Source organism: Coturnix japonica, chromosome 1, assembly GCF_054131305.1.
Source record: "Coturnix japonica strain WE chromosome 1, WE-NBRP24, whole genome shotgun sequence".
Taxonomy (NCBI): Eukaryota; Metazoa; Chordata; class Aves; order Galliformes; family Phasianidae; genus Coturnix; species Coturnix japonica.
The window spans coordinates 16758472-16781389 of record NC_140663.1 but is presented as its reverse complement, the minus strand read 5'-3'; the positions used below and the strand labels follow the sequence as shown (position 1 = coordinate 16781389).

General features: G+C 42.4%; 1 protein-coding gene and 1 long non-coding RNA gene across 3 annotated transcripts in view; one reads left to right on the top strand and one right to left on the bottom strand.

Annotated features, from left to right (window-relative positions):
- The window catches only part of LOC107308413 (uncharacterized), a 130540-nt gene extending 128363 nt beyond the window's left edge, over positions 1-2177 (bottom strand). For both annotated transcript variants that reach the window (XR_004306179.2, XR_001552789.3), the window contains exon 1: positions 903-2177. This is a non-coding gene — a long non-coding RNA (uncharacterized LOC107308413). The remainder of the gene's footprint in view (positions 1-902) is intronic.
- Positions 2178-2502: 325 nt separating this feature from the next.
- PIM3 (Pim-3 proto-oncogene, serine/threonine kinase) lies at positions 2503-6871 on the top strand. Its single transcript, XM_015852276.2, has 6 exons — positions 2503-2789; positions 2989-3098; positions 3191-3241; positions 3431-3794; positions 4876-5052; positions 5263-6871. Exons 1-6 carry the CDS (start codon positions 2705-2707, stop codon positions 5445-5447), a joined length of 972 nt encoding a protein of 323 aa, XP_015707762.1. The 5' UTR covers positions 2503-2704; the 3' UTR covers positions 5448-6871.
- The last annotated feature ends 16047 nt before the right edge of the window (positions 6872-22918 follow it).

Here is a 22918-nt window from a genome sequence, read left to right as displayed (position 1 = left end):
GAACTGCATGTTCCAAGCCAGATCAAAAGGAGCACCACAAACCCATGAAAGGCTTATGTGTAAAGACAGGGTAAATTCCAAGTCTGGGATCCATCTGTAATTCTGTCAAACCAAGAGTCCTTGTAACTGTATACAAATTAAATGTCTGTCTGCCAAAAATTATGTGAACAAAGAACAAATACCCCCTTATCTTTTATTTATTTATTTATTTGTTAAATTTACAGTAACTACCTTGTTTTCTTTAATGTTAATGTAACACAGTTATACCGTTGTGAAAGCACAGATCAGATCGGGAGTTATACCAATACCAGGTATCGATCACAGTCTTATTTTAGTCAAACAGATGAGTAAAGATATGCTGTATAGAGCTGAAGAAGACGAAGCTTAATTGCAAGAGGATTTTGAGGAAACTTTGAATTATTTTCTTGAACGTGGCAAGGCAAAGAAACCACTGATCTATAATAGCCTGATAACCTGATAACACAAAGATGGATGAACAAAACTGCAAAAGCAATCAGAATGAAAAAGACCTAATGTTTCACATTTGGAGACAAGTGATATATGCATGTTTTTTCATGCATACGGGGCCCTGGGCAACCTGATCTAGTAAAGGTGTATGGTTGGTGGCCCTGCTAGGCAGGGGGGTTGGAACTACATGATCCTTGAGGTCCCTTCCAACCCGGGTAATTCTGTGATTCTGTGATTCTGTGTGATTTGAAGAAAACTAAAAATGCCTTTCATGTGACTAATTCTGCCCAAAAAAGAAAAAAGAAAACTTTTTAACTGTTGAATTCAAATAATCTTTTCTATTATTAATATTTTTAATTAACAATTAAAAGAAACAAACGTCTTCATTTCAAAACCTGCCCAATAAAAACTGAATGAGTTTCCTCTGCACTTACCACGTTCTGTGTGAAAAGTACTAGCTTTCACAGCTGATCTAGCTCCAACAAACACAGTCTGGGATACAAAGGGTTGAAAATATGCCACAAAACATGACCTTTCCGTCAGCTGGTCTGATCTAATAACAGACATTACCTCTCCCTAGAAACCCTTGCTTTGTTTATAGAGATGGGAGCACAGTTATCAAGGAACGCCAACTGCCAGGCTCTCCCGTGCCCGGAGTGGAAGCACCGCCAGGTCCTGAAGTGATTGTCCAAAAATACCCTCACTTTAGGGATCCCCGTGCAACACGCTGCCCCTGGCCTCGCTATGTCTAACACGGGCACGCCAGCTGTTCCCATTAACTGCTGCTGCTGGGCCCAAACTGGGCAGCACCTCCTGACCCACGCCAGCGTTGCTCCTCATACCCAGGAAGGTTGTGGATGCCCCGTCCTTGGAGGTGTTCAAGACCAGGTTGGACAGGGCCTTGGGCAACCTGATCTAGTAAACGTGTATGTTTGGTGGCCCTGCTAGGCAGGGGGGTTGGAACTACATGATCCCTGAGGTCCCTTCCAACCCGGGTCATTCTGTGATTCTGAACTACGCAGCCTCCCCACCCCGGTGCTGGAGGCCCAGCCGGAAGCAGCCGTTAAGGGCACCGCTTTGGGAACGGAGGCCAAACGCCCCGGGCGCACCGCGAAGGGCCCCCGGAGGAACCCGGAGGCACCGGAGGACACGGCGCAGCCGCCTGGAGGCCGCGGGCCAGCCGCCACCATTCCTGCTAAGGCAGCGCCCCCTGCCGGGCGGGCGGTGCGCCCGCAGCCACTCCCTGCCAGCGCCCAGCCGGCGCCTGGGCGGGGAGGCCGGGAAGCCCTGAGAGGCCCCGCACCGGGGAGGGTGATGGAAAGCGGGGAGCACGAAAGCACCGTAGAAAACAGGCTAGACACGAAACGCTCCTCGCTCGCCCACCCGGCTCAGCGTCGAGCCACGCGGCGCACAGGAGGGGGATGGGGGGAAAGGAGCGCGTGGCCCCGCGTGCCCCCGCTCAGGCGGCGATAATGGCGGCACCCCGCCCCGGCGCGGCCCCACCGCGGCGCCGAGGCCCCGCGCGCCCTTCCTTCCCGCAGCCCGGGGCGGAGCCGCTCCCGGCGCGCCGCGGCATTCCCGCCCCACCCGCCGCATGCAGATGAGGCCCCTCCTCATTGGGCCGCGCCGGGAGCCCTTTGAAAAGGCACCCCCTGATTGGCCGCCCGGAAATGTTAACGCAAATAGGGAGAATCTCCCCCCCCTCCCTCCTCCGCCCCGCTTTTATTTTTTTTCGGGTCCTTTTTTTTTTGGCACTGACGCTCGGGACGCCTCAGCCGCTGTAACGCTGCGCGCCGGTTACTACTAACAAGTAGTCCCCGGCACCCGCCCTCCTCCTGCCCGCTCCGCGGGGCGGGACGAAGCTCTACAACCCGCGGGCGCCCCGGCGCGGAGGGGAGGGGAGGGGTCCGGCTGGGCGGTGGCGGGGAGAGGTGTTTCCCCCTCCCCCGCGGAGGGATATCCTCGGCTCGCTCGGCGCGCTCTGCCCGCACCAAAATATTGGGAGTTAAGAGGCGGCTCCGCGGCGCCGCCGGCTCAGAAGCGCGCGGGCAGGCACGGCGGCGGCGCGGCTCCTGCGCCCGCCACGGATCTACTGCGGCGTTGCCCAGGGGCGGGCAGAACGCGCGGCCCCGGCGCCGCCCGGCTCTGAGCGGCTCGGAGGAGCGAGGAGTAGGAGCTCGGAGCCGCCGGGATCTCGGAGATACGAGGAAGATTCGGGAGGACCTTCCGCCGCAAGATGCTGCTCTCTAAGTTCGGCTCGCTGGCGCACATCTGCAGCCCCGCCAGCATGGACCACCTGCCCGTCAAGATCCTGCCGCCAGGTACGGAGCGCTGGGACCTGCTCTGCGCTTTTATATAACCGGAGAAGATGGCTTTCGGGGGGAGAAAAAAAAGCCAGTCGCCCTGTGCCGCACGGACGTAGCGCCTTTCTGGGATTTTTTTTATTTTTCGTGATTTTTTAAATTTTTTTTAATCGTTATTTCTGTTGGAGCCGCCACTAACGCTGTGTTTCTCCCCCAGTGAAAGTGGAGAAAGAGCCCTTCGACAAAGTGTACCAGGTGGGCTCGGTGTTGGGCAGCGGCGGCTTCGGCACTGTGTACGCGGGCAGCAGGACGGCCGACGGGCTGCCGGTGAGCGCGGGGTGCGGGCTGCGGGGCGGCGCGGGGCTGCGGGGCTGCGGCCGTGCCCGCTGACGGCGCTTCTCTTTTCCCGCACCGCGCAGGTCGCCGTGAAGCATGTGGTGAAGGAGCGGGTGACCGAATGGGGCACGATCGTAAGTCCGCGGGGGCCTTTGTGTGTGTGCGTTGTTGATGGTGGGGGGGGGCTGGTAGGTCTCGGGGTTGGAGGGGTGGGGGGGGACATGGGCCGGGGGGGTTGGGGGGCTGCCGGGTGTCGCCGCCGCCGCAGCGCCGCGCCCGCCCCTCGGACTGCGGCACGGCGCTGACCGCGGCCCCGCTCGCAGGGCGGCGTCATGGTGCCCCTGGAGATCGTCCTGCTGAAGAAGGTGGGCTCCGGCTTCCGCGGCGTCATCAAGCTGCTGGACTGGTACGAGCGGCCCGACGGCTTCCTCATCGTCATGGAACGGCCCGAGCTGGTGAAGGACCTTTTCGATTTCATCACGGAGAAGGGCGCGCTGGATGAGGACACGGCACGCGGCTTCTTCCGGCAGGTGCTGGAGGCCGTGCGGCATTGCTACGGTTGCGGCGTGGTGCACCGCGACATCAAGGACGAGAACCTGCTGGTGGACCTGCGCACGGGCGAGCTGAAGCTCATCGACTTCGGCTCGGGGGCCCTCCTCAAGGACACGGTCTACACCGATTTCGACGGTACGTGCGTGCTCCCCCCGCTCGCCGCGTTCTCTCCTATCGGGGCCATCGGTAACGGAAACCTTTGGACCCGACGCGGCTCGGGGTGTTCGGTTGCGTAGGAAAGGAGCGATTCCGGGCGGTGACGCAGCAGTTTCTATTTCCCTGCCTTGGAAAAAAAAAGCGTTTTTTTTCCTAGAGGGCGATCTGTTTACAAGGAGCCTTCGCAGTGTCGGATGTTCCCGGGGTGGATGCGCTGTTTTTTCTGTGCGGAACTGTTTTTAGCCCCCCCCCCCCCTCCTCTTTTTCCCCTTCGTGGTGTCCTGGAAATCCCGCATTGCAGATCGCAGAGCGGGGGATCGCTGCTCTCCCCCTAACCGCACAGCTCCAGGCTCCGCGCCCCAAAGCGGAGCTCATTGCCCTCATCGATTCTAGCGAGGGCTGCGCTCCCCCCTTCGACCCCCCCAGTCCATCCTCGGCCGCCGCACTCCACATCTGTTTGTTGTGAAACCCGACCCCGTGCCACGTGACCCCGCATCACCGCAGCGCTGTTGTTTGGTATCCACGGAGCGCTCCGGGGGCGGCGGCTGCTGCCGCAGAGCTGCACGGAGCCTTTTAAAACTATATAAATAAATAACAGGGCGAGCGGCCTTATTTTGTTTACTGCCCGCTGGAATTGGATAAAGCGGCTTAGCCCCGTGTAATAAGGCGGACCTGAGCTTCACCTCTTTTCGCCGCCCGCCCGCCTCCTCCCCGCCAGCCCCCTTTGTCCTTTTGTGTCTATTTTTGGTGTGATGCTGCAGACGCCACGTGGTCAGTGAAAGGGAGCTGCCTTCGTCAACAGCCAGCAGCCAGCTGACGGCGGCTCCGGCTCCTTCGCTGCAACCAGCAGTGCTGCCAGGCCTTGCTGTTACCCGGCACTGACCTGGAGTTACAGCACTGCTGGGCTGGGGCCAGACAAAATCAGTGCTTTTGACTTATTTTTTTCTAATACTCCCATAATGCTGCATTTATGAACCTAATTTAGCCATGCGAGATGCCCTTGAATAAGGGGAAAGCACTCTAATCCTCAATTATTTTTTTTTTCTTGTTGTTCTTTTAGGAACGAGAGTATACAGTCCTCCAGAGTGGATCAGGTACCACAGATACCATGGGAGGTCAGCGACAGTATGGTCTCTGGGAGTCCTCCTTTATGATATGGTTTGTGGGGACATCCCATTTGAGCAGGACGAGGAGATCTTGCGGGGACGATTGTATTTCAGGAGGAGAATTTCACCTGGTGAGTTGTGTAGGGAGTGAGTTGGGAGGGTGGGAGGGTTCCCTTGCTTGTGTGGTTTGTTGTTGTTGGGGGTGGGGATGGAGTGTAGGTTTATTTATTTTCTTAATTTTTAGATAGCTTAAAATTTATACACTCGTTTTTTTCTTGTGTTTTGATTTTAATATTACTTATTTTCTAGTCTAATGGTGCTTTTTTTTGTTTTGTTTTCAGAATGTCAACAGCTGATCAAATGGTGCCTTTCACTGAGGCCTTCAGACAGACCAACACTTGAGCAAATTTTTGACCATCAATGGATGCACAAATCAGAAGTAGTGAAGTCTGAGGACTGTGACATAAGGCTACGGACCCTTGATACCGATGTATCGAGCACAAGTTCAAGTAATGAGAGTCTGTGAATGGCTAAGGACCTCGCACTGGGAGGGGAGCTACAAGCAGAAAGACCACAGTGCTGCTGCCAATACGTAGGAGGGGCTAGAAAAATGCATTCATTATTCTGTAGTTGAATCTTTGTCTGAGGGACTTGATTTTATTTTCCCCTTTTGCTGGTTTCTGCTTTGGAATGAGAGATTTCCTTTGGAAACGCTGTTGTTTAGGAGTTGCAGGCCAGTACTTAGTCAAAGACTGACCTTATTAAGAAAGCAGTGACCTCTTGAATACATGGTAAACTTTTTTGCTCTCATAGAGCCTGGACTAGATTTTATTTGCTTTTGAGTGCCTTTTTGAAAGCTGCTTCAGTGGGACTTTCTTTTTTGAGCTGTGTATGTCCAAAGAAGATCCAGTTCATCATAGGAATTTGCTCCCTTCAGACTCGGTGCTGGGGGAAGCAGCTCCTATAATGCATTGGAGAACATGTTCGGTGATTGAATGAAGTAGTCCCATCCACTGGTGATGGAATACTTGAACACAGACATTTCACTCCTGCCCCCGCCCCTTTCAAATTCCAACCCACCTCTGCTGCTCAAAATATTTCCTATAGCCTGCACAGAAATACAAACAGGTATATCAGCTTTTTTTTTATCGGAAACATTTATTCATGTTTCCTTTTATCATCTCTACCACTGGGCATGAGAAGCCCCTTTCTCAACTCCCCCCGGCCTTTTGTCACCCTGCGAGTCTTAAGAGTATGTATGGGCATGTTGAATGCACAATCAATGCAATATTCAAGGACTTTACTTTTTTTCCATACCTGTATAATGTGTTTATGTAAACTTGGTTTTCCCATGTACTATACAGTTATTTATTGTTTGAAGTTTAGAAGACCTCCCACAGGTTTCAGCTGTGGCTATTTATTTGGTTAATTTATTTGGTTAGAGTTATTCAACACTGTGCTTTCCCTTCCTCCTCTCCATGGGAAGTCTTGTGATTTGCCCATGGCACTTCTTTTCTGCATTCCTGTCAACTTTTGTTTAAAAAAAAAAAAAAAAGAAAAAAAAGACAAAAAAAATATTTCTGACCTTATCAACTTTCGTTGGAAGATGAAAAATTGTTGTACAAAGTCTAATTTAAGGGAAATAGAATGACTTTTTAAAGTTAGTCAGTATGCCTTTTGTCTGGTATTGTACCAGAAATGTAAAGTAATGCTGTTTGGAAGGGTTTTAAATTATTGACATTGTACAGTCTCCGTGCATTGGCTCTGGAAGGTAGAGTGGCAGAGTCATAAACCTTAATTTATTTTAATAGCTGTGTTTCTGTGATCTGGTTGCATTTATGCAGCTTGGATTTGGATTTTTTTTTTTTTTCTTCTGTTCAACAGTGTGAAATGTATGGAGATCATATTTTTTATACAGGTATTTCAATTAAACTTTTTTTGTATATAACAGTTCTGTTTGTGTGTGTGTAGTCCCTTTTATCTTCACCATTGCTCTTGAATCCAGCTGGGGAGCTAGAGTGCTCTTAAGAACTTCTCTTGTAAATTCCAACAGCATCCAACTTGTAGTTATTAAGCCAATGCTGTCCACCAATGTCCATTCTGGAAGGATTAAGCAATTGTTCATCTTGGCTGTATCTACTTCTTGGTTACCTGGTTTGATGTTGAACTGTGATAGGTATATGATGCAGCAGCACTAACGACCTACATGAAGGGGGTGGGCCCGTGATTATGTATTTTTTTTTCAACTCTGTAAACACTGAATAACTGAAATACCACTGTACTCATTGTCCTTAAACACAACAAAGAAGTGTTTCTGTACTTGCTCATGGTGACTGTTTTCATAGTTGACATGTTTACTTTCCATTACATTCCATTTCCTTCTTCCTTCTTACCCCTTCCTCCTGGGGGTGGAAGGGAATTTCCTGTGCACTTACAGGAAGAGGCCAACCAGTATGCTCAAAGAGTGGGGTGCCTGCTTTCCTTCAGCTCCTTGTTATCAGAAGTGTCTGCTGTGTCACTTTGTGAAGTGTCAGTGAAGGTGAAAATTAGCATTCACAGCAAAGAGGAGAGAAATGCCCTCAGCATTTATCTTCCTGCACTGGGAGTCAAGTCTTGCAGCTTGGTGTTTATCCTGGTTTCTGTGCAGCCAGAGAGAACTGACCTGACTTGGTCTTTCTATGGGGGTGGAGATGATTATGGGCTTTAACTACCACTGAGGGATCTAGGAGGTACGCTTAAGGATATGTTCTGTCATTAAGAGTGCTTTGTAGTATTAATAGTAGTGGGCAAGGCTTAAAATCTGTTGGGTTTGTGTTGTTTCCCTTTCAGGGGAACTTTCTGCCAGCTCATCTTCTATTATTTTGGTTCTCTGTGGGAAATATCTCACTTTTTGACATCATACCAAGCTCCTGACGTTAACCAACTCAGACTCAAAATGCCTCTGAGTAGCAGGGGTACAGCTAAAGGGGAAGGACTGTTTTTGTGTGCAGGTTTCTGATGACATAGGGGGAGAGGAGATGGCTTTTTTCTTGGCCTTAGAGGGTTAAATTGTCAGTGGGAAAACAAAACAGCAAAAAAGGCAGTTGTTTCCATCCATTTGAGGTTGTTTTTGTTATTTTTTTACTTCTCTCAAGCTTTTAATTGAAATCTCTGTATCTCCCAATCCCTGAGGAGCTCACATCACATACATCTTTGTTGGAATCAGAGACACATGGATGAAAGGTTTTGCAGTTATTCTTGCTGAGGACAGTCACACGGTCAGGTCCTAAGAGCACAATGCTTAAAAGTGAAGATAGGGAGTGATAATTGATTACCTTTCCCCTTAGAGGAGGGACTCAGATAAACCAGAGGAGAGATGATCCCAGTGCCTGGCGCAGCTCTTCAGGGAGGCGTGTTTCCAACCACAAGTAGTCCCTGGAGAAATTCCAGGAGCTGATGATAATTAACATCTTCCACTCCAGTGGCTTCACATGCGCACAGCTGTTGAGAGCAGTGGTAGTGTGGGCGAGCTTCAAAGGGCTACCAGGAAAGCAGTTCTAAAAATACATCTGTCAAGCTGTTGCTGATCGCTGAACTGGGTACTTTAAAGTTTCCACGGGAGTCTGTTTTACTTTCCTTGCCCTCACAGAGAAATGCCGTTGAAGATTTCTGTTTTGCAATATAAAAACTAAATTTTCACCTTTTGCTACTGAAGCAAAATGTGTTAAAAGGAGAAAGGTCAAAAGGACGCAGGCACTGGTGCTGACTCCCCTCTGGGATTAGCTCACATAAAAGGTGTGCTTTCAGTATTGCACAGGCAGCATTCATTGTGAAACTCCCCTGAATGCTAATGGAAGACACGTGGATGAAACACCTTACACCGAAAGTAATGATTTGTAAAAATAGCTTTTCATTACAGCTGAAAGTTGGAAAATGATGTGCTAATATAGTTCCATTAGCTGAGCGTTACTGTCAAAATGAGCAGGTCTGTGACAGCTCCTCCCGTGCTGCTATCTGTTGTTATTTTAATATCATTAAATACTTCTTCCCTGGGATCCTCCTCTTTATACTCTGCGTATTGGTTGGTTTTCCGCAGCACAAAGCCTGAAAGGCAGAATTCTACAGCTCATTCAAAACACTGCTTAAGTTGCAGCCGGCTTCAGCCCTGACAAATTGATTTAGCTGCGATCACACCTGTGCCTGTAAGCATGACACTGCTTCCTAACTGCTTCAGAAATACTTCAGTGCTGAAAAGTCTTTAACAATATAGCGTTTTGGATAATTCATCTCCTTAGTAAAACTCATTGTCTTGCATGAACTCATAAGCTCATGCTGACTTCCTTTTTTTTTTTTTTTTTCTTTTCAGCTAACTAAACCTGCATTTATTGAAAAAACAAAAACCAACCAACCAACCAAAAAATGCACCAAGAACAACAACAACAACAAAAGACCTCTTTGAAAATGAAATAAATCTGTCAGAAGGATGTTAGGAAGATTGACAAGAGTGTGTTCTCGCCATACTCTTATGTCTCTCTTTCAGTGGTTTACTGACCTCTGTTGGTGAAATTAAAGTATATGTTCTGAAAATAATGACGCATGCATTGGGAAGAGTGATTTAAAAATACTGCTGAGTGTTATTTTTACATATTGAAAGGTATGGATAGCTCGTAAATTCCCCATTGTGTTTGAAAGCATACCATTTCCAAAGAAATGAAACAACAACTGTGAATATGAAAATAATAAGTTTTTCATTTTATTAACTTCTTAGAGCAATGCTAAGGTAGAAGCAGTGGGTGAAAAATCAGCTATTGGGCAAGAGGAGTGTGAATGGTAAAGGCTGTCAGCTTTGCATCGGGCCGCAGCCTGAGGAGCCCGGGTTGCTCACATGGCCCCTAGCAACAGCATTTCACAGTGCATTGGCCTTAGTTCTGCTGCTTCATTCCAGTCCCGATGAGAAGCACTTGTCCTCTGGCATATGGATGGGCAGTGATTCTCAGCAGTGTAACCAGATATAACATGATAGGCCACTGTGGCCCCATCAGCTGATTAGCAGTGTAATCTTCCTGCTAACAACAGTGAAGTTGCTGTTGGTGGCAGAGGGTAAAATGGTGATGTTTTAGTTTCATCTCAACACGTGGCTTTTCTGGTGTTGTACTGAAACTTAAATTGGTAAATTTGTGACTGTTTAGTTTCATGGTTAGCTGTGCTTTAAAAATATTATACATATTTGCCTAAGGGGTTCCTTCAGGCACCTGCCATGCCAGACATATTGAGCTTCGGCTGTACTGCAGAAGTGATGAATAAAGTGATAGGAAGTCACAAAACCGTGCAACTTGAAATAAATTAAAATCTGTGTTTAGACAGGATTCCTAAGTAATTTCAGAGAATGTCTCAAAACTGATGAATTCATGTGGATCGATAAAAAAATATGGTCACAGAAACACACAAGTTGTCATTATTTGTTATCAGTTGCACTGGAGAACCCCAGAACTGAAGTGTAACACAAGGCAAAATGAGGAATAGAAACAGAAATTCATAGCATTCCTGCAGAGATTTCCACAGCTAGCAATTCCAATCCTTCCGTTCCAATAAATTTAGAACGTACTCAATCTGTTTTGTCCTTTGTTGCTTAAAATCCTACTATTATTTGTAATGTGAGCTGCTGCAATTCCGGTTTAAGAAATTTTATGTTATGTTGTTTCCAAGTATCTGTTAAAATGTTCGTATTTGTACCTCAGATGCCAGAACTTGCTTTTGAAAATGAAGGAAATTATTTGCATATGGAAGCATTATGCTTACATAATAACATAAATTCAATATAGGTCTCAGATTAGCTGTGTTTAAGCTCTAGTTAATATGGTCTTAGTAAGAATACTATCGATTATTGCTAATACTCTGCTAATTGACTATACAAACCATTATGTAAAAGCTGCTTATACTAGCCCTGTAAGAGAATTAGTTGGTCCCATACTTGCACTTCTTTCTCAGGTATGCCTGTGTTAAAACTTGAAGTTAAGTCACAAGAAACAGAGGTAGATCAGTATGCTTCTTTGTTTACTATTAATGACTCAGCACTCGCTTCAGCTCTACATGCAGGAATAATGAGAGTTAGTTAATATATAAATCTAGCATAGCTAGACATAGCATAACAATTTTCAGTTTTCCAAAGGTAACCTCAGAGGTCAATAGCTAATAAATGTAACCAGCAGAAATGCAGATTAGGTTGTAAGGAAAAGTTTTATATCTGTAAGGATAACTGAACATGGAGTAAACTGACCGTGAAGTACATTAAATCATCATTTTTAGAAACAAGCCTTTTTTTATATAAATCGCGTAAGAATTCCTATTTCTGCCTTGCTACAATTGCAGCCTACTTAGAAACATTAGGGATTTTATCAGCATAATGCTCATGACTTAACAAAAAAGTTTTCAACCCACAAAACCCATTCTGCTTGTTGAACCAATATAAAATTTATTGACAGTACCCCTTTTGCTACTGGCAATATATACTAGAATACACATTTGACCTAATCAATAGAAATGGTGACAGAGACTTTTTCATTATCGTGAGATTGTGGGACTACTGACCCTTTCTCAAAGCCAGCACCAGCTGAACTGGTCTTCCCTCACACCATCCCTTCCATTTGCTGGTGCCCTGACATTCAAATCAATAAACTGATCTCTGTGATAATGATGCAGACTGCGTGAGGGAATATGCACAACAGCTTAGGACCTGCACATAGGGCAAGAGTGGCATTATTGCTGATGTAAGGATATGTGTAATAAAGAGCTTAACTTTCTCTAGTCTGTAGCATCAGAAAGATTGCATGGTTTCTAGTTTATAAATTCTGCAACAAATAATTTTCAAGAAATGTTGACAAATCCTACTATTTTTAACTTCACTTGCAAGCTATTTTTTGCTTACTTCAAAGGTATGATGTACCTCACCTCCTGATAAAGCAGAAGAGCATGGATCACTCAAAAATCTTGTAAAAATCACAATTCATGAATATTTTTACACATCTTAGTAGTATGCCCTACTTTTTAATCAGTTTTGTAGGTAACTTTGTGAATGTGAAAATACAGGAAGCACAAAAATGTTGTGATGGTAAGAGTAATGTAGATGAGCTGAGAGATCAAAATTGCATTTATGGTTTTGACTTGACAGCCATGATTTCTCTGTTTCTCTATCATTTTGAGTTTCTTCAGTAAATATGAGCTCCATTGTCATCTCTAGGGTACTTCTACGGAAGTAATAATGTATGTATACTTGAATATATACTCCAATATACTTGAAGGAAAACTAGAGAAAGTGATCTTGGAAATCTCAGTCAACCTCTAGGTAAACTGGGCATTTTGAGTGTGTTTTAAAAAGACAGACTCTTCTCCAGTCTAGTGTTCATTGTGGTGATCCACTCAAGCAGATCTAACTTCTGAGTGTCATCATTTCCCTGACAATTCTTAGCCAGAGTGCTCATGGCTTCACAGAACTCAACTGTGTAGTTCTTGGGAAAAAAAAACAGTACAGGAAATTTTGCCTGTATAATGACTACAGGATTATTTTTAGCTTGTGACAAAAGAAGGCTTGTCCTAGAGAGAAAACTGCTACAAAATGCTGAAATTGTAAGGAAAACTCTCCAGTGCAGTGCTTAATATCAATAGAAGGAGAAGAGAGGAATGTTTCTCTTTTTTGTAAAAGTGAGAGTTTCATTTTTCGCAATACATGAAATGAACTACTTGGAAACCAAGGGCAAAATAACTTGGGAAAACAAAACAAACAACAACAACAACAAAAACCAAACAACAACAAAAATAACTGTTGAACCTAAAAATTGTCTTAAAAACTAAGGCCTGAATAGTATATTTGTTAGTACTGTAAAGAACAGTTACTCATGAGAAGTCTTACTATTCATGTGACTGAACTTTGCCATGAAAAGTGATCATAACAGTGTTGATAACATTTAACACCCTACTTGTTCTGTTCCTCTGTTGAACGATTTTCAATTCACATGCCAAGAGCATGATGCAACTTCTATTATGGTCAGTGACAAAATCCTACTGAAATAGATGGGAAGGTGAATGAGTGTCGGTCTTGCTTATACACCATGAGAATGGTTTCATACTCTTTACTAAATTGCATTCTTATTAATATTATTTTATCAACTTGCTTAAATGAGCAAAAACTGTAAAGATGACAATGATCTTTTCCATCTGTGGAGCTTTCAGAGCATTTAGAAACTTCACCAGTATGATTTAATCCCTTTGCCTACCTTTTACTGCTGCCTCATAAAATTTTACCCCATTCCAGAGCAAAATAATATGACTGACTGCACTGAACATTTATCCCAGATTTTTTAAAAAAACTTACTTTCATTTTCTAGGACTTTAGGCCTCTGCATTTTATTCAAATCCATACTTTCTAAGGCCTTTGCTGTTCCAGCTTACAATAAAGAAGAGCTAAAAGTTGAATATAATTTTAAACCCATTTGTCACGGGTTACTTAGATTTACCTATGCCCGTGACAGGGGAAGCCACCCCGTGGGCCCCCCTCCCGGGGCCCGGAAAGGAGGGGGAAAAAGGGAGTGGGATAAAACAGCGACAATCTAAGGAGGAAAAACTTAATTTACTAAATATGATACCAAAATACAAGATAACACAATATAATATAATTGAGGCTAACAAATTGAACGAAACAGAGAGAGAGAGTCCCCGAAAACCGAGAGGCCTACTGTAAACTCTAGGCGACACGGCTGGAACGCTTCCCACTCTCCGAGAAGTTCGAGAGAAGAAGGAGGGCACTCCAGCCTGGGAACGAGATTATACAGCGTCCTGGTCCCGTGACTTATCATTAACCCTGTTGTTCTCTGGGATATGTAGTCTTCTTCTGTGGACTGCACATTCAATAGAAGTATCCATACTTTACATGATGTTATGATGTGGAATACTGATAGCAAAATTACAAAACCATGACACCATTGAAACTCCATGTGGATAAATTAATTATTTAATCACATTTTCTTACCTCTGGCTGTAGGTATTTGAAATTCTTTATTCATTCTGACCACTGAAAAACTTTAAGTCTAACAACTGACAATTCTGTAGTGACAGTGTCTATATGCATGGTCATATAATGTACTAATATCTCAGACTGCTTTTATAAGCCTCCTGCAATGAACAGGTGTGATCAGATGAAGCACAATGACAACTGAACACCAGAAATTATGATTGTCAAGGTAATATTAGAAAGTCTTAACAAATCCCTGGACAAACAAAAGAAAATCAGATGCGTATGTGAAATTCTCTCAGCCCTTGCAGATGGCCAAGACAAAGCTGTGTGACACTGGAGACAAGCTGTAATATAAGACTCTTCATCTAACACAGTGAGAAAACATCGGATGTCTTGGTACCGGCATTCTGCAGGGAAAGATCAGCCTTCTCCCTGCACAGAGGTCTAGTCTTTGTTCTACAATACTGTATTTGCCACTACTAATATTCAAGTTAATTGACTGCCAATTGGCTGAGAACTGGTGAAAAACAAAAACATTTCTGTTCAATTGGTCATGAAATATCTAGAATAACATTTACAGAGCTGTTAGCTAACTTCAGTTAATTGGAAATCAATTTACTGTAAAAGAGGAGCAAAAAGTCTAGTTCCACAGGCTAGCATTTATTATTGCCTTATTAAGCTTATTGCCAGTTAGACTTTCCTAGGTAAATTTTCCAGTTAACACCTCTTTGAGGGCAGTGGATAATAAAAAGCGAGTCTTGTTTTCTCTCTCTCTCTCTCTTTTTCTTTTCTTTATTAGCTTTATATGCAGTAAGTTTGGGGATGTTTATTGGAATACCTATTATAGCAATCATGTAAACATATTCTTAGAACCTGCAATAAAAGTGTCCACTGCAAATAAGTAAGTGCCATGAGGAAATTTCATAAACTGAAGAAAAATCACACTAGTTTCTTATTCTTTAACTTGCTTAAAACTATAGAGTAACTACTTGAGACAGATCTCCCTCTCTCCCACATACACACTTTTCAATCTGACCAAAATAAGAACTGGCTGTGGTATGTTGTACAAATTCTGACCGCAAGCTGGCCTGCATATGCCAGTGTAATTTATACAGTTGATTACCTTCCACTTTCTCAAGAATACTAACCGGCATGAACCTTCATTTTTTTCATTTCCAGTAATTAATTCCCTGTAGAGAGTGACTGAAAACACTAAACAAAAGCATTTAATCAGAAATTATTAGAGTTGGCTTGTCAGTCGTCTGTTAATCACCATTCATTTTTGTACAAGAAGTGAAAATTTTATCAAACCTTGTACTTAATTAAAACATTGTTTCCGTAGCAGATTGGAAAGCAATGTCATCTGTTTAGACTTGTATCCTAAGATTCATTAAGAATTCATGTTTCCTGCAACATGCAGTCATTTAGAAATTTATTCTGTTAGGATCTGTACAGAGGTGCAAAGGGCGATGGTTGTAACACAGTGAAGTATTCTTTTATTGAAGGCCTTCCAAAACCCCACCATAATGCAGACTGACAACACAGTGGAGGAATACTAATGAAATGGAAGGTGCTGAAAACTAGAAAGTGAAGAAGAGTGAGGAGAAATTGCTTCACAGATTTTAAGTTTCATTATGGTAATCTGATTGTGTGGATGACATAAGCAGAAGAATTTTGTACAGTTATTCCTGCTTTATTACAGTGCTTATTAAAAATGTCTTATTCTGTGTATATTTGACATGTTTCAGGAATTATCTACAGTAGTTTGTTCAAAGTTAATGAAACCAGATTTCTTTGCTGTAACATTTCTCTGAAAAGTCAAAAGAAAAATGCAGAAAAAATAACAATGACACTGACTGATTACTGTTTATTAATAGAGTAAGGTACAAAGACTTGCAAAATGCTGCTTGTTTTCAGTGACTGTTTACATATATTGGTGTCCTGCTGTATCACCATTATGTAGGAACATCTAGGAGGTGTATCTCATTACTTTTTTTCTGGGCAGAAGGTCCTACCAGGCCCAAGAATTTACCAGAATGCAACAGTCACTGCTGTATCCATGAAGATAACTGAGCTGCAGTCAGCCGCTTTGCCAAAGCAGAGATCGATAAAGCTTGTTAGGCAAACTGGTAAGACAAGAGAATCCCATTACTGTACACTGTAGGACCTCACTATCTATCTTGCCAGGTTTGGGGCCATTCCTGCCTGTTCCTTGTCCCAGACTTCACCTTTGGATCTGTGGATTAGTCAACTCTTCACCACTTTCTTTGCCATTTTTACACCATAACTTTTAGCTTGGTGCATCTTTTGGCTTTCTTACTTTCTGTCTCTTGCTTCAATCCCTGACACCAGGGATTTGCTAACAGTAATAACACCCCAGGTGTATTGTTGCCGTGATAACATTAAAGGGATTGTGCCATGAACATATGGTCAGACACAACAGTAACAAGTGCAGTGCTTCATTAAGAGACAGAAGCAGATGTGGGTAAAAAGGCACTGATGTTTTATATCATTATGATTTAACGTTAGTAACCGTTGATTATTTAAGTAAAATAGCTGATACTAAGCAAGAAGTGCAGCTTTCCTCTTCTGCACTTGCAGTCCAGAAAGACAAACATCAGACAAATTGCAAGGGGAGAAGGATTAATATATTTTTTTAAAAAAACAAACATCATCTATTTCCATTGGCCCTCTGCCTGGCCATTATTAGCTTGTAATTGTTTGTAGGCATCCAAGTTGAATCTTCCTGCTGTTACTGGAAATTTTTTCTTGGCTCAGATATGAAAATAATTTCCTTTTAAATTCAATGTTATGTTGTTACAACATCCATGCTGATAGTGTAATCATCAAATGGTCAAGGCTGAAAGAGCTGGGACTACTCAGTCTACAGAAGAAAGACTTAGGGCATCACATCTGTCACGGTTTGAATGAAAAAAAAAAAAAAAAATCCACCTGCATCCATGACAGGGGGCCGTGGGACCCACAGGGGCCCTAGGCCGAAAAGAAAAAGTTAATTAGGAAAAGAAAACAGCGGCAACGATCTACGGAGGCACACTTATTTACTAAATACTATATTGAAATACAGGATAACACAATATAATACAATATAATTGAAAATTGAGCTAATGAATCAAGCAAAATAGGAGAGAGAATGAGTCCCGTAACTGAGAGGCCTACTGTGAAATCTGGGCAAAACGGCGAAGGCTCCCACACACTCCCCTGAACGCCAGAACTCGAAAGACGTCAGTCTAGCCTGCGACTGAGTTAATATAGTGCCCAGGTCCCATGACCTATCGTGTTGTTCTCTGGGAGTTGTAGTCTTCTGTAAGTTGCAGATTCAGTAAAATTATTCATGCTTTATATGATGTTATGATGTTATGATGTGGAATACTGATAGCAAAATTACAAAATTATTAAACCATGACAACATCAATGTCTATAAATATCTGAAGGGAGGTGGAAAGATGATTAAGCCAAATAAAGTTGCCCAGAAACACTACAGGGGGCAATGGGACAGACTGAAATTCGGGAGGTTCTACTTAAATATCAGGAAGCACATTTTTAATGTGTGGGTGTCTGAACGTTCATTGGCACAGACTGTCCAGAGAGGCTGATAATTTCTCTCCTTGGATACATTCCCAAGCTATTTGGACACAGTCTTCAAGGTGGACCTTTATGAAAAAAGTAGGGGATTGGAACCAGAAGACCTCAGAGGCCTCTTCCAACCTCAGCAGTTCTTTGACTCTATGAAATTTAATGATTTCCCATTGGAGAGTACTTCACAGGGGCATCATTGCTAGGTGATGGTGACTTTATGTCTGCAAGCAGCTTTGTCTAGAGCTATTCAAATCTGCCTCTTAAGAAGGTCATATGGCATCCCATGTCAATCACGCTAGTTTAAAAACTTCTTGACATAGTCACGGCACTTATGACTCCTCGTGCTGCTGTGACATATGACCCTTATGCCATAAATATTCTTCTGTATTATGCAAGGGTATCACTACAGAAGGAGGATTATGTGAGGTCATGACTAGAGTCTGATCCTGCCTCAACCCCAGATGTACAAGCAGAAAACACTTGAGTGGATTAATATATAAGTGGCTTTTAGAGGAAACTGCCCCCTTGTTCTGACATTGAAGGTGAACAGAGGGATTGGTGTTGTTAGATGTCCCAGTCTGCTCAATAATCATCTACACCAGCTTACAACATAGGATAAACTTGGACAAGAGCAGCCACTGGAATGCAAGTGCCTTTTCCACATACATAAGCATATTATTTTTACATTTTAGGCTTGATCACTTTATTTTTATCCCTTGACAGCTACCAGACTTGGTCACACTTAGCTGATGATTTCATCTCCCCTTCAACAACAAAATAAATCTAGTCAGGACAACAAAGTCACTTCTAACAGGAAATTGCACAAGCCACTGTTGGTCTACAAAAACAGAAGACACACAGATAGAGAGAGCAGTGATATGCGTAGGCTTATAGAGTGGGGTTTTGTTTCTAGCTATCTAAATTCCGTTCTGGCAAAACAGAGTTGCTGGAAGAGATTTTTCACTTCCTGATATGTTTCCTAATCCTGTGGCTTCATTACTTTAATACCATATGTAGCAAAATCTCTTGCCTACTACATGTATAAGTGCCTATAAAACCTACATGTTGAAACTAAAATAATTCATAATTCATTTAAGAAGTTTACAGAGAATGCGTCTCCTCATTAGCTGATGTGCTGATTGAGGCCCTACTTTTTCTTAGACACTTTACAGCTGGTGTATCAGGTAATGATTTTAATCATTCAAAGACTATGAAACTAGAAAAAAATTCTCTAAAACTTCTACTTTTCAGGCAGATGAATTCTGCATTCTTTTCTCACACGGAACAAGGAGAAATATTTTCAAAGTGAAACAGAGAAGATTTAGATCGGATACAAGAAAGAAGTCTTTTTTACAATAACGGTGGTGAGGAACTGGAGCCTCAGAGAGGTTGCCCAGAGAGGTGGTGGAGGCCCCATCCCTGGAGACATTCAAGGTCAGGCTGAACGGGGTTTTGAGCACCCAATCTAGCTGTAGGTGTTTCAGTTAATTGCAGGGGAGTTGGACTGGATGACCTCCAAAGGTCTATTCCAATTAAACAATCTATTAAATGAACTGCATTTCTTAAAATCAAACCATACCATACTGTCAGGTTCTTTCTAGTCTTTGCTTCTGTTCCTGTTATCAGAGTCTTTATCTTGCCAGCAGTTGCAGCAAGAAAGAAGATGTCGTCTCAGGTCTCACTTCTCGTGACTTTAGAAATTTATAACAATGTCAGGGGAAGTATTAACAGAATGAGAGTAAGGTTGGCTTTTGGAAAAATCAGTGAGTTGGAGTAAGGTAGTTACATTGTTTTTGCTTGGAATCATTGAAGCACTGAGAATGTGGTTATGACTATTTGTCGTATGCAGCAAAAGCGTCTGTGAGCAGGTCTTTCCAAACATGCCTCAGATATCTCCAGAGGGCTGGGGAAAGCCTGTGAAATGAAATATTAGAAAAGTTTCAGGGCATATATGTAGATCTGCCTTAATTGCGTTAGCTTCATGAACTGCTGTTGAAGCTTGAGAGTGACCTGAGGTTTAACCATAACATTCCTGTCTTGTGGCATTTAAAAAGATTTTGTATCTGTCTCTCTCTACTCTCCCAAGAAAAAGATGGATGAACCAACTGCAGAAAAGCTCAAAAGGTGAATAAGAATCTCATGATTTTAAGCTACATTTTATCAAGTAGTAAACACTATGTGAGAAATACTGAAGGAGTAACAGTGTGCAAAGTTGATGTTCTGGAAATGTCCCTCTATCACAAATTTAGGGATCAATCTCGAAAATACCTTTGTTGCTACTAGCAAATAATATAAATATCTGAATTCCTGTCTAGTCTTGGAGACTGAGGCCAGTTTGTCCTAGATTAGGCAGATTTCAGGACAACCAGATAAAAGCCCTAGTTCTTGTAATTTCTTTTCTTTGTGATGCTAATGAAAAGGTTCATTAGCATGTCATTAATTCAGCTCCTTTTCTAGTACAAATGTAAAGACAGTTAGAAACAACAACAACTAAAAGCTGTAATTATTCCTCAGAAGAATTCTCTACTTCTTAAACTGTTAAAGCCAAAGATTAGTAAAGGAGGTCTCTTTGTCTTAAGTGCTAAATAGCAAATGATTTAGTTAACATAATTTTATTTACATTATCGGATCTTAAGCCTTAGCAGATTGTTAAGATCAACAAGACTCTAACATGAGAAAAAGAGGAGGTTTCAATAACTCCCTCATCTTTCCAACACCAAGAGGAGTCGCACAAATATTAAGGCCAGCAGAGTACTAAGTACTGCTCCAGAGCATCTAGCCGGCCTGGAATAAACCAACACTTTAAGAGAATTTTTTCAGAGGTGTTAAAAGGTTCTTAATCCTTTCAACAGAAGTTTCACAGGAGTGAAAACGACTCTTAGAGATACGTACAAAGAGAAACAATGCAGCCCTGAGAGGTGCAAACGGTTCTAATTGTCTTGGTGGAACCTCATCCTCCTTACCCCCAACCAAATGTCTTAAGCTCTGAGATACTATCTGGACCATCATAAACAAATAGAACTGCTGAGTTTCACTGCTAACCATCATGGCCATCTGAAGTTATAGTGTGGCTGTAATGTCACTGGTGTTTCCTGACTTGCCTGAAAACTTGATTGGGCTGCAGCTAACACCGTCAGAAAGTGATTAAGTTTAAATGTTCACTGATTTAATCTGAATTATGCCTTCAGCTAACTGTGTGTAGGATGCACCCCTACTGCCTGAAAAAAGGAAGCACTGAGAAACTGTATGATTGCAGAGTATGAAAACTCATTTACTGGAATGTTATCTATATCTTGGGACTGTTGTGCTGTCACAATAACAACAATAACATCAGTGCATACCACTGCTTCCACATTTACTATGGAAATCCTGTTACTAATGTTTACAAATGATACTAATTGCCATTAATTTAAAGCCCCAAATTGTATCAGTAGTTTGATACAGATTATTTTCCCCATCTCTATGATAAATCCTTTCATTCAAAGTTTGGCTGTCTTGTTCAGTTGTATGTAGAACACTAGTTGGCCTACTTTTCTCTACATTTCAAAAACCACACACTCAATTTTTAACTAAACTGGACTGGAAAACGATGTCTTTTGGCCTCTTCTTAATACTGCAACACTTGCTGCCTTTATGTACTGAAAGTTCTTGTGGGCACCTGGGAAGGAAAGATTTTTCCTGGTCAATAGAAATCTCTGTATTATTTAAAAAAAAAAAAAAAAAAGTTGGAGATATATTCTTTCAGCCATTCCACCTGCATTTACAGTAGATCTCTGAATGTCAGGGTCATGCATTTATTTTAGACATTTTAGCTGTTAGCCAAGTGGCTACAGTGGAATTTGATCATTAGATACTTAAAGCCGAAAATAAATGACCAGTGATTATATACTATTAAAGGGAAAGGGGGGATGGGGTGGGAAGGTGGGGGGTGGGGGGTGGGGTGGAGAGAGAATAATAATAATGATACTAATAATTATAACTATAATAAATAAAAATAAATAATGATTTTAAAAAGGAAGTAAACAAAACCCTGCATATTGGTTTGGCACTTATAGAAATTTCTTTTTAAAAAATCAATTACATCTCTGCACGTGTCACATGGAACACATCAGTTTCACTGCTTCAAGTACAATTAGGTTGAAAGACCACAGTGTTCAGAAAGGAAGCAAGGTCGTGGCTCCCGAAGGGCACAGCATCACCGCAGGCAGCTCGCTTCAGGGAGGTGACTCCCATCTTACCCAAGGAGCTTTGTCTAGACAGCGACGATGCGTAAGCAGGCACTAAATGAGACTTCAATAGCGAAGTCTAGTCGTGTTTTTGATCTGCAAGACAATTAAAAATATATGAATTCCCAGAATCTTAGGTGTGACAGGTTTTTGGTTTTGGTCTGTTGTTTTTCCCTGAGGAGAAGTGTCACAATAAAGAAATAATTAATTATGTATTTCACTGTTAGTGTATTCTTTACATAGAATTGCTTTCCCTAGTGTTATTTTAGTGTGCTTTTTTTTTTTTTTTTCTTTCCAAGACAAGATATGCTTTGAATAATCTATAATTCTGCCCCAGAGCAAACTGAGATTTATACCAGAAGCAGCTAGCAATATTTTAAAAGGTAAATTAAACCATGTCATATTTCTTGTGTAAAACTCCTCATTTAAAATACACCCTGATTATTTCCGCAGTGAGTATGAGACATAATTAAATCCAAAGACTTTATTTTTATTTAAGTAACTGTAGAAACATTAGAGACACTGAAGCAAAAAGCCAAATGAGACATTTTTAGAATAATAAAAAGACAATTATAAAGGACATTTAAGTACGTTAACATACTTAGTACTTAGATACCAAACAATAAGACCTGGAAAACCTAATCCTAAACCACCTTTTATATGTGTAAAGCAAATGTTTCAGATGAGGACAGATGACTTTTCTTAAAGAACAATACATTTTTAATGTGTATATGTTAAAAGAGCATGTGCATTAACATATGTTTCCTCATCCCTTCATATTTCCTCACCTACCTCACACTGCTGTGGTGAAAACTCTGTTGCCCAGCGGTGTCAGTCTGGGTAGTCTGACCTTTAGTGAACTATTTGCTTGAGCCCAGATTAATTACCTTTCACCTTAGTAAGATCTTATATAAAATTGAACTGGAAAATATAAATGGAACATTTATCTGTACTACAAATTGTTCCATCATGAGGAACATTAAAACAGCTTAAGAAAGCTTATTTTATTTTTTAGCATGTGATAAATACCACTTCCTCATTTTATTGTCTTTGCTGAAGGTCACATTCAAAGTCTTTGGAAGGGCAAAATACTGATGTTCCATGAAGCTCACAAGTAGCCCACGAATGGAAAATAAAGACCATGCAAGGAGGCAAACTTCTTTGAGAATAAGTAGGAACATTACAGTG

Coding starts and splice junctions, on each gene's coding strand:
- PIM3 (XM_015852276.2), top strand. CDS start 2,705: ATGCTGCTCTCTAAGTTCGGCTCGCTGGCGCACATCTGCAGCCCCGCC. Junction 3,099..3,190: donor GGACGGCCGACGGGCTGCCG/GTGAGCGCGGGG, acceptor CGCACCGCGCAG/GTCGCCGTGAAGCATGTGGT. Junction 5,053..5,262: donor CAGGAGGAGAATTTCACCTG/GTGAGTTGTGTA, acceptor TTTTGTTTTCAG/AATGTCAACAGCTGATCAAA.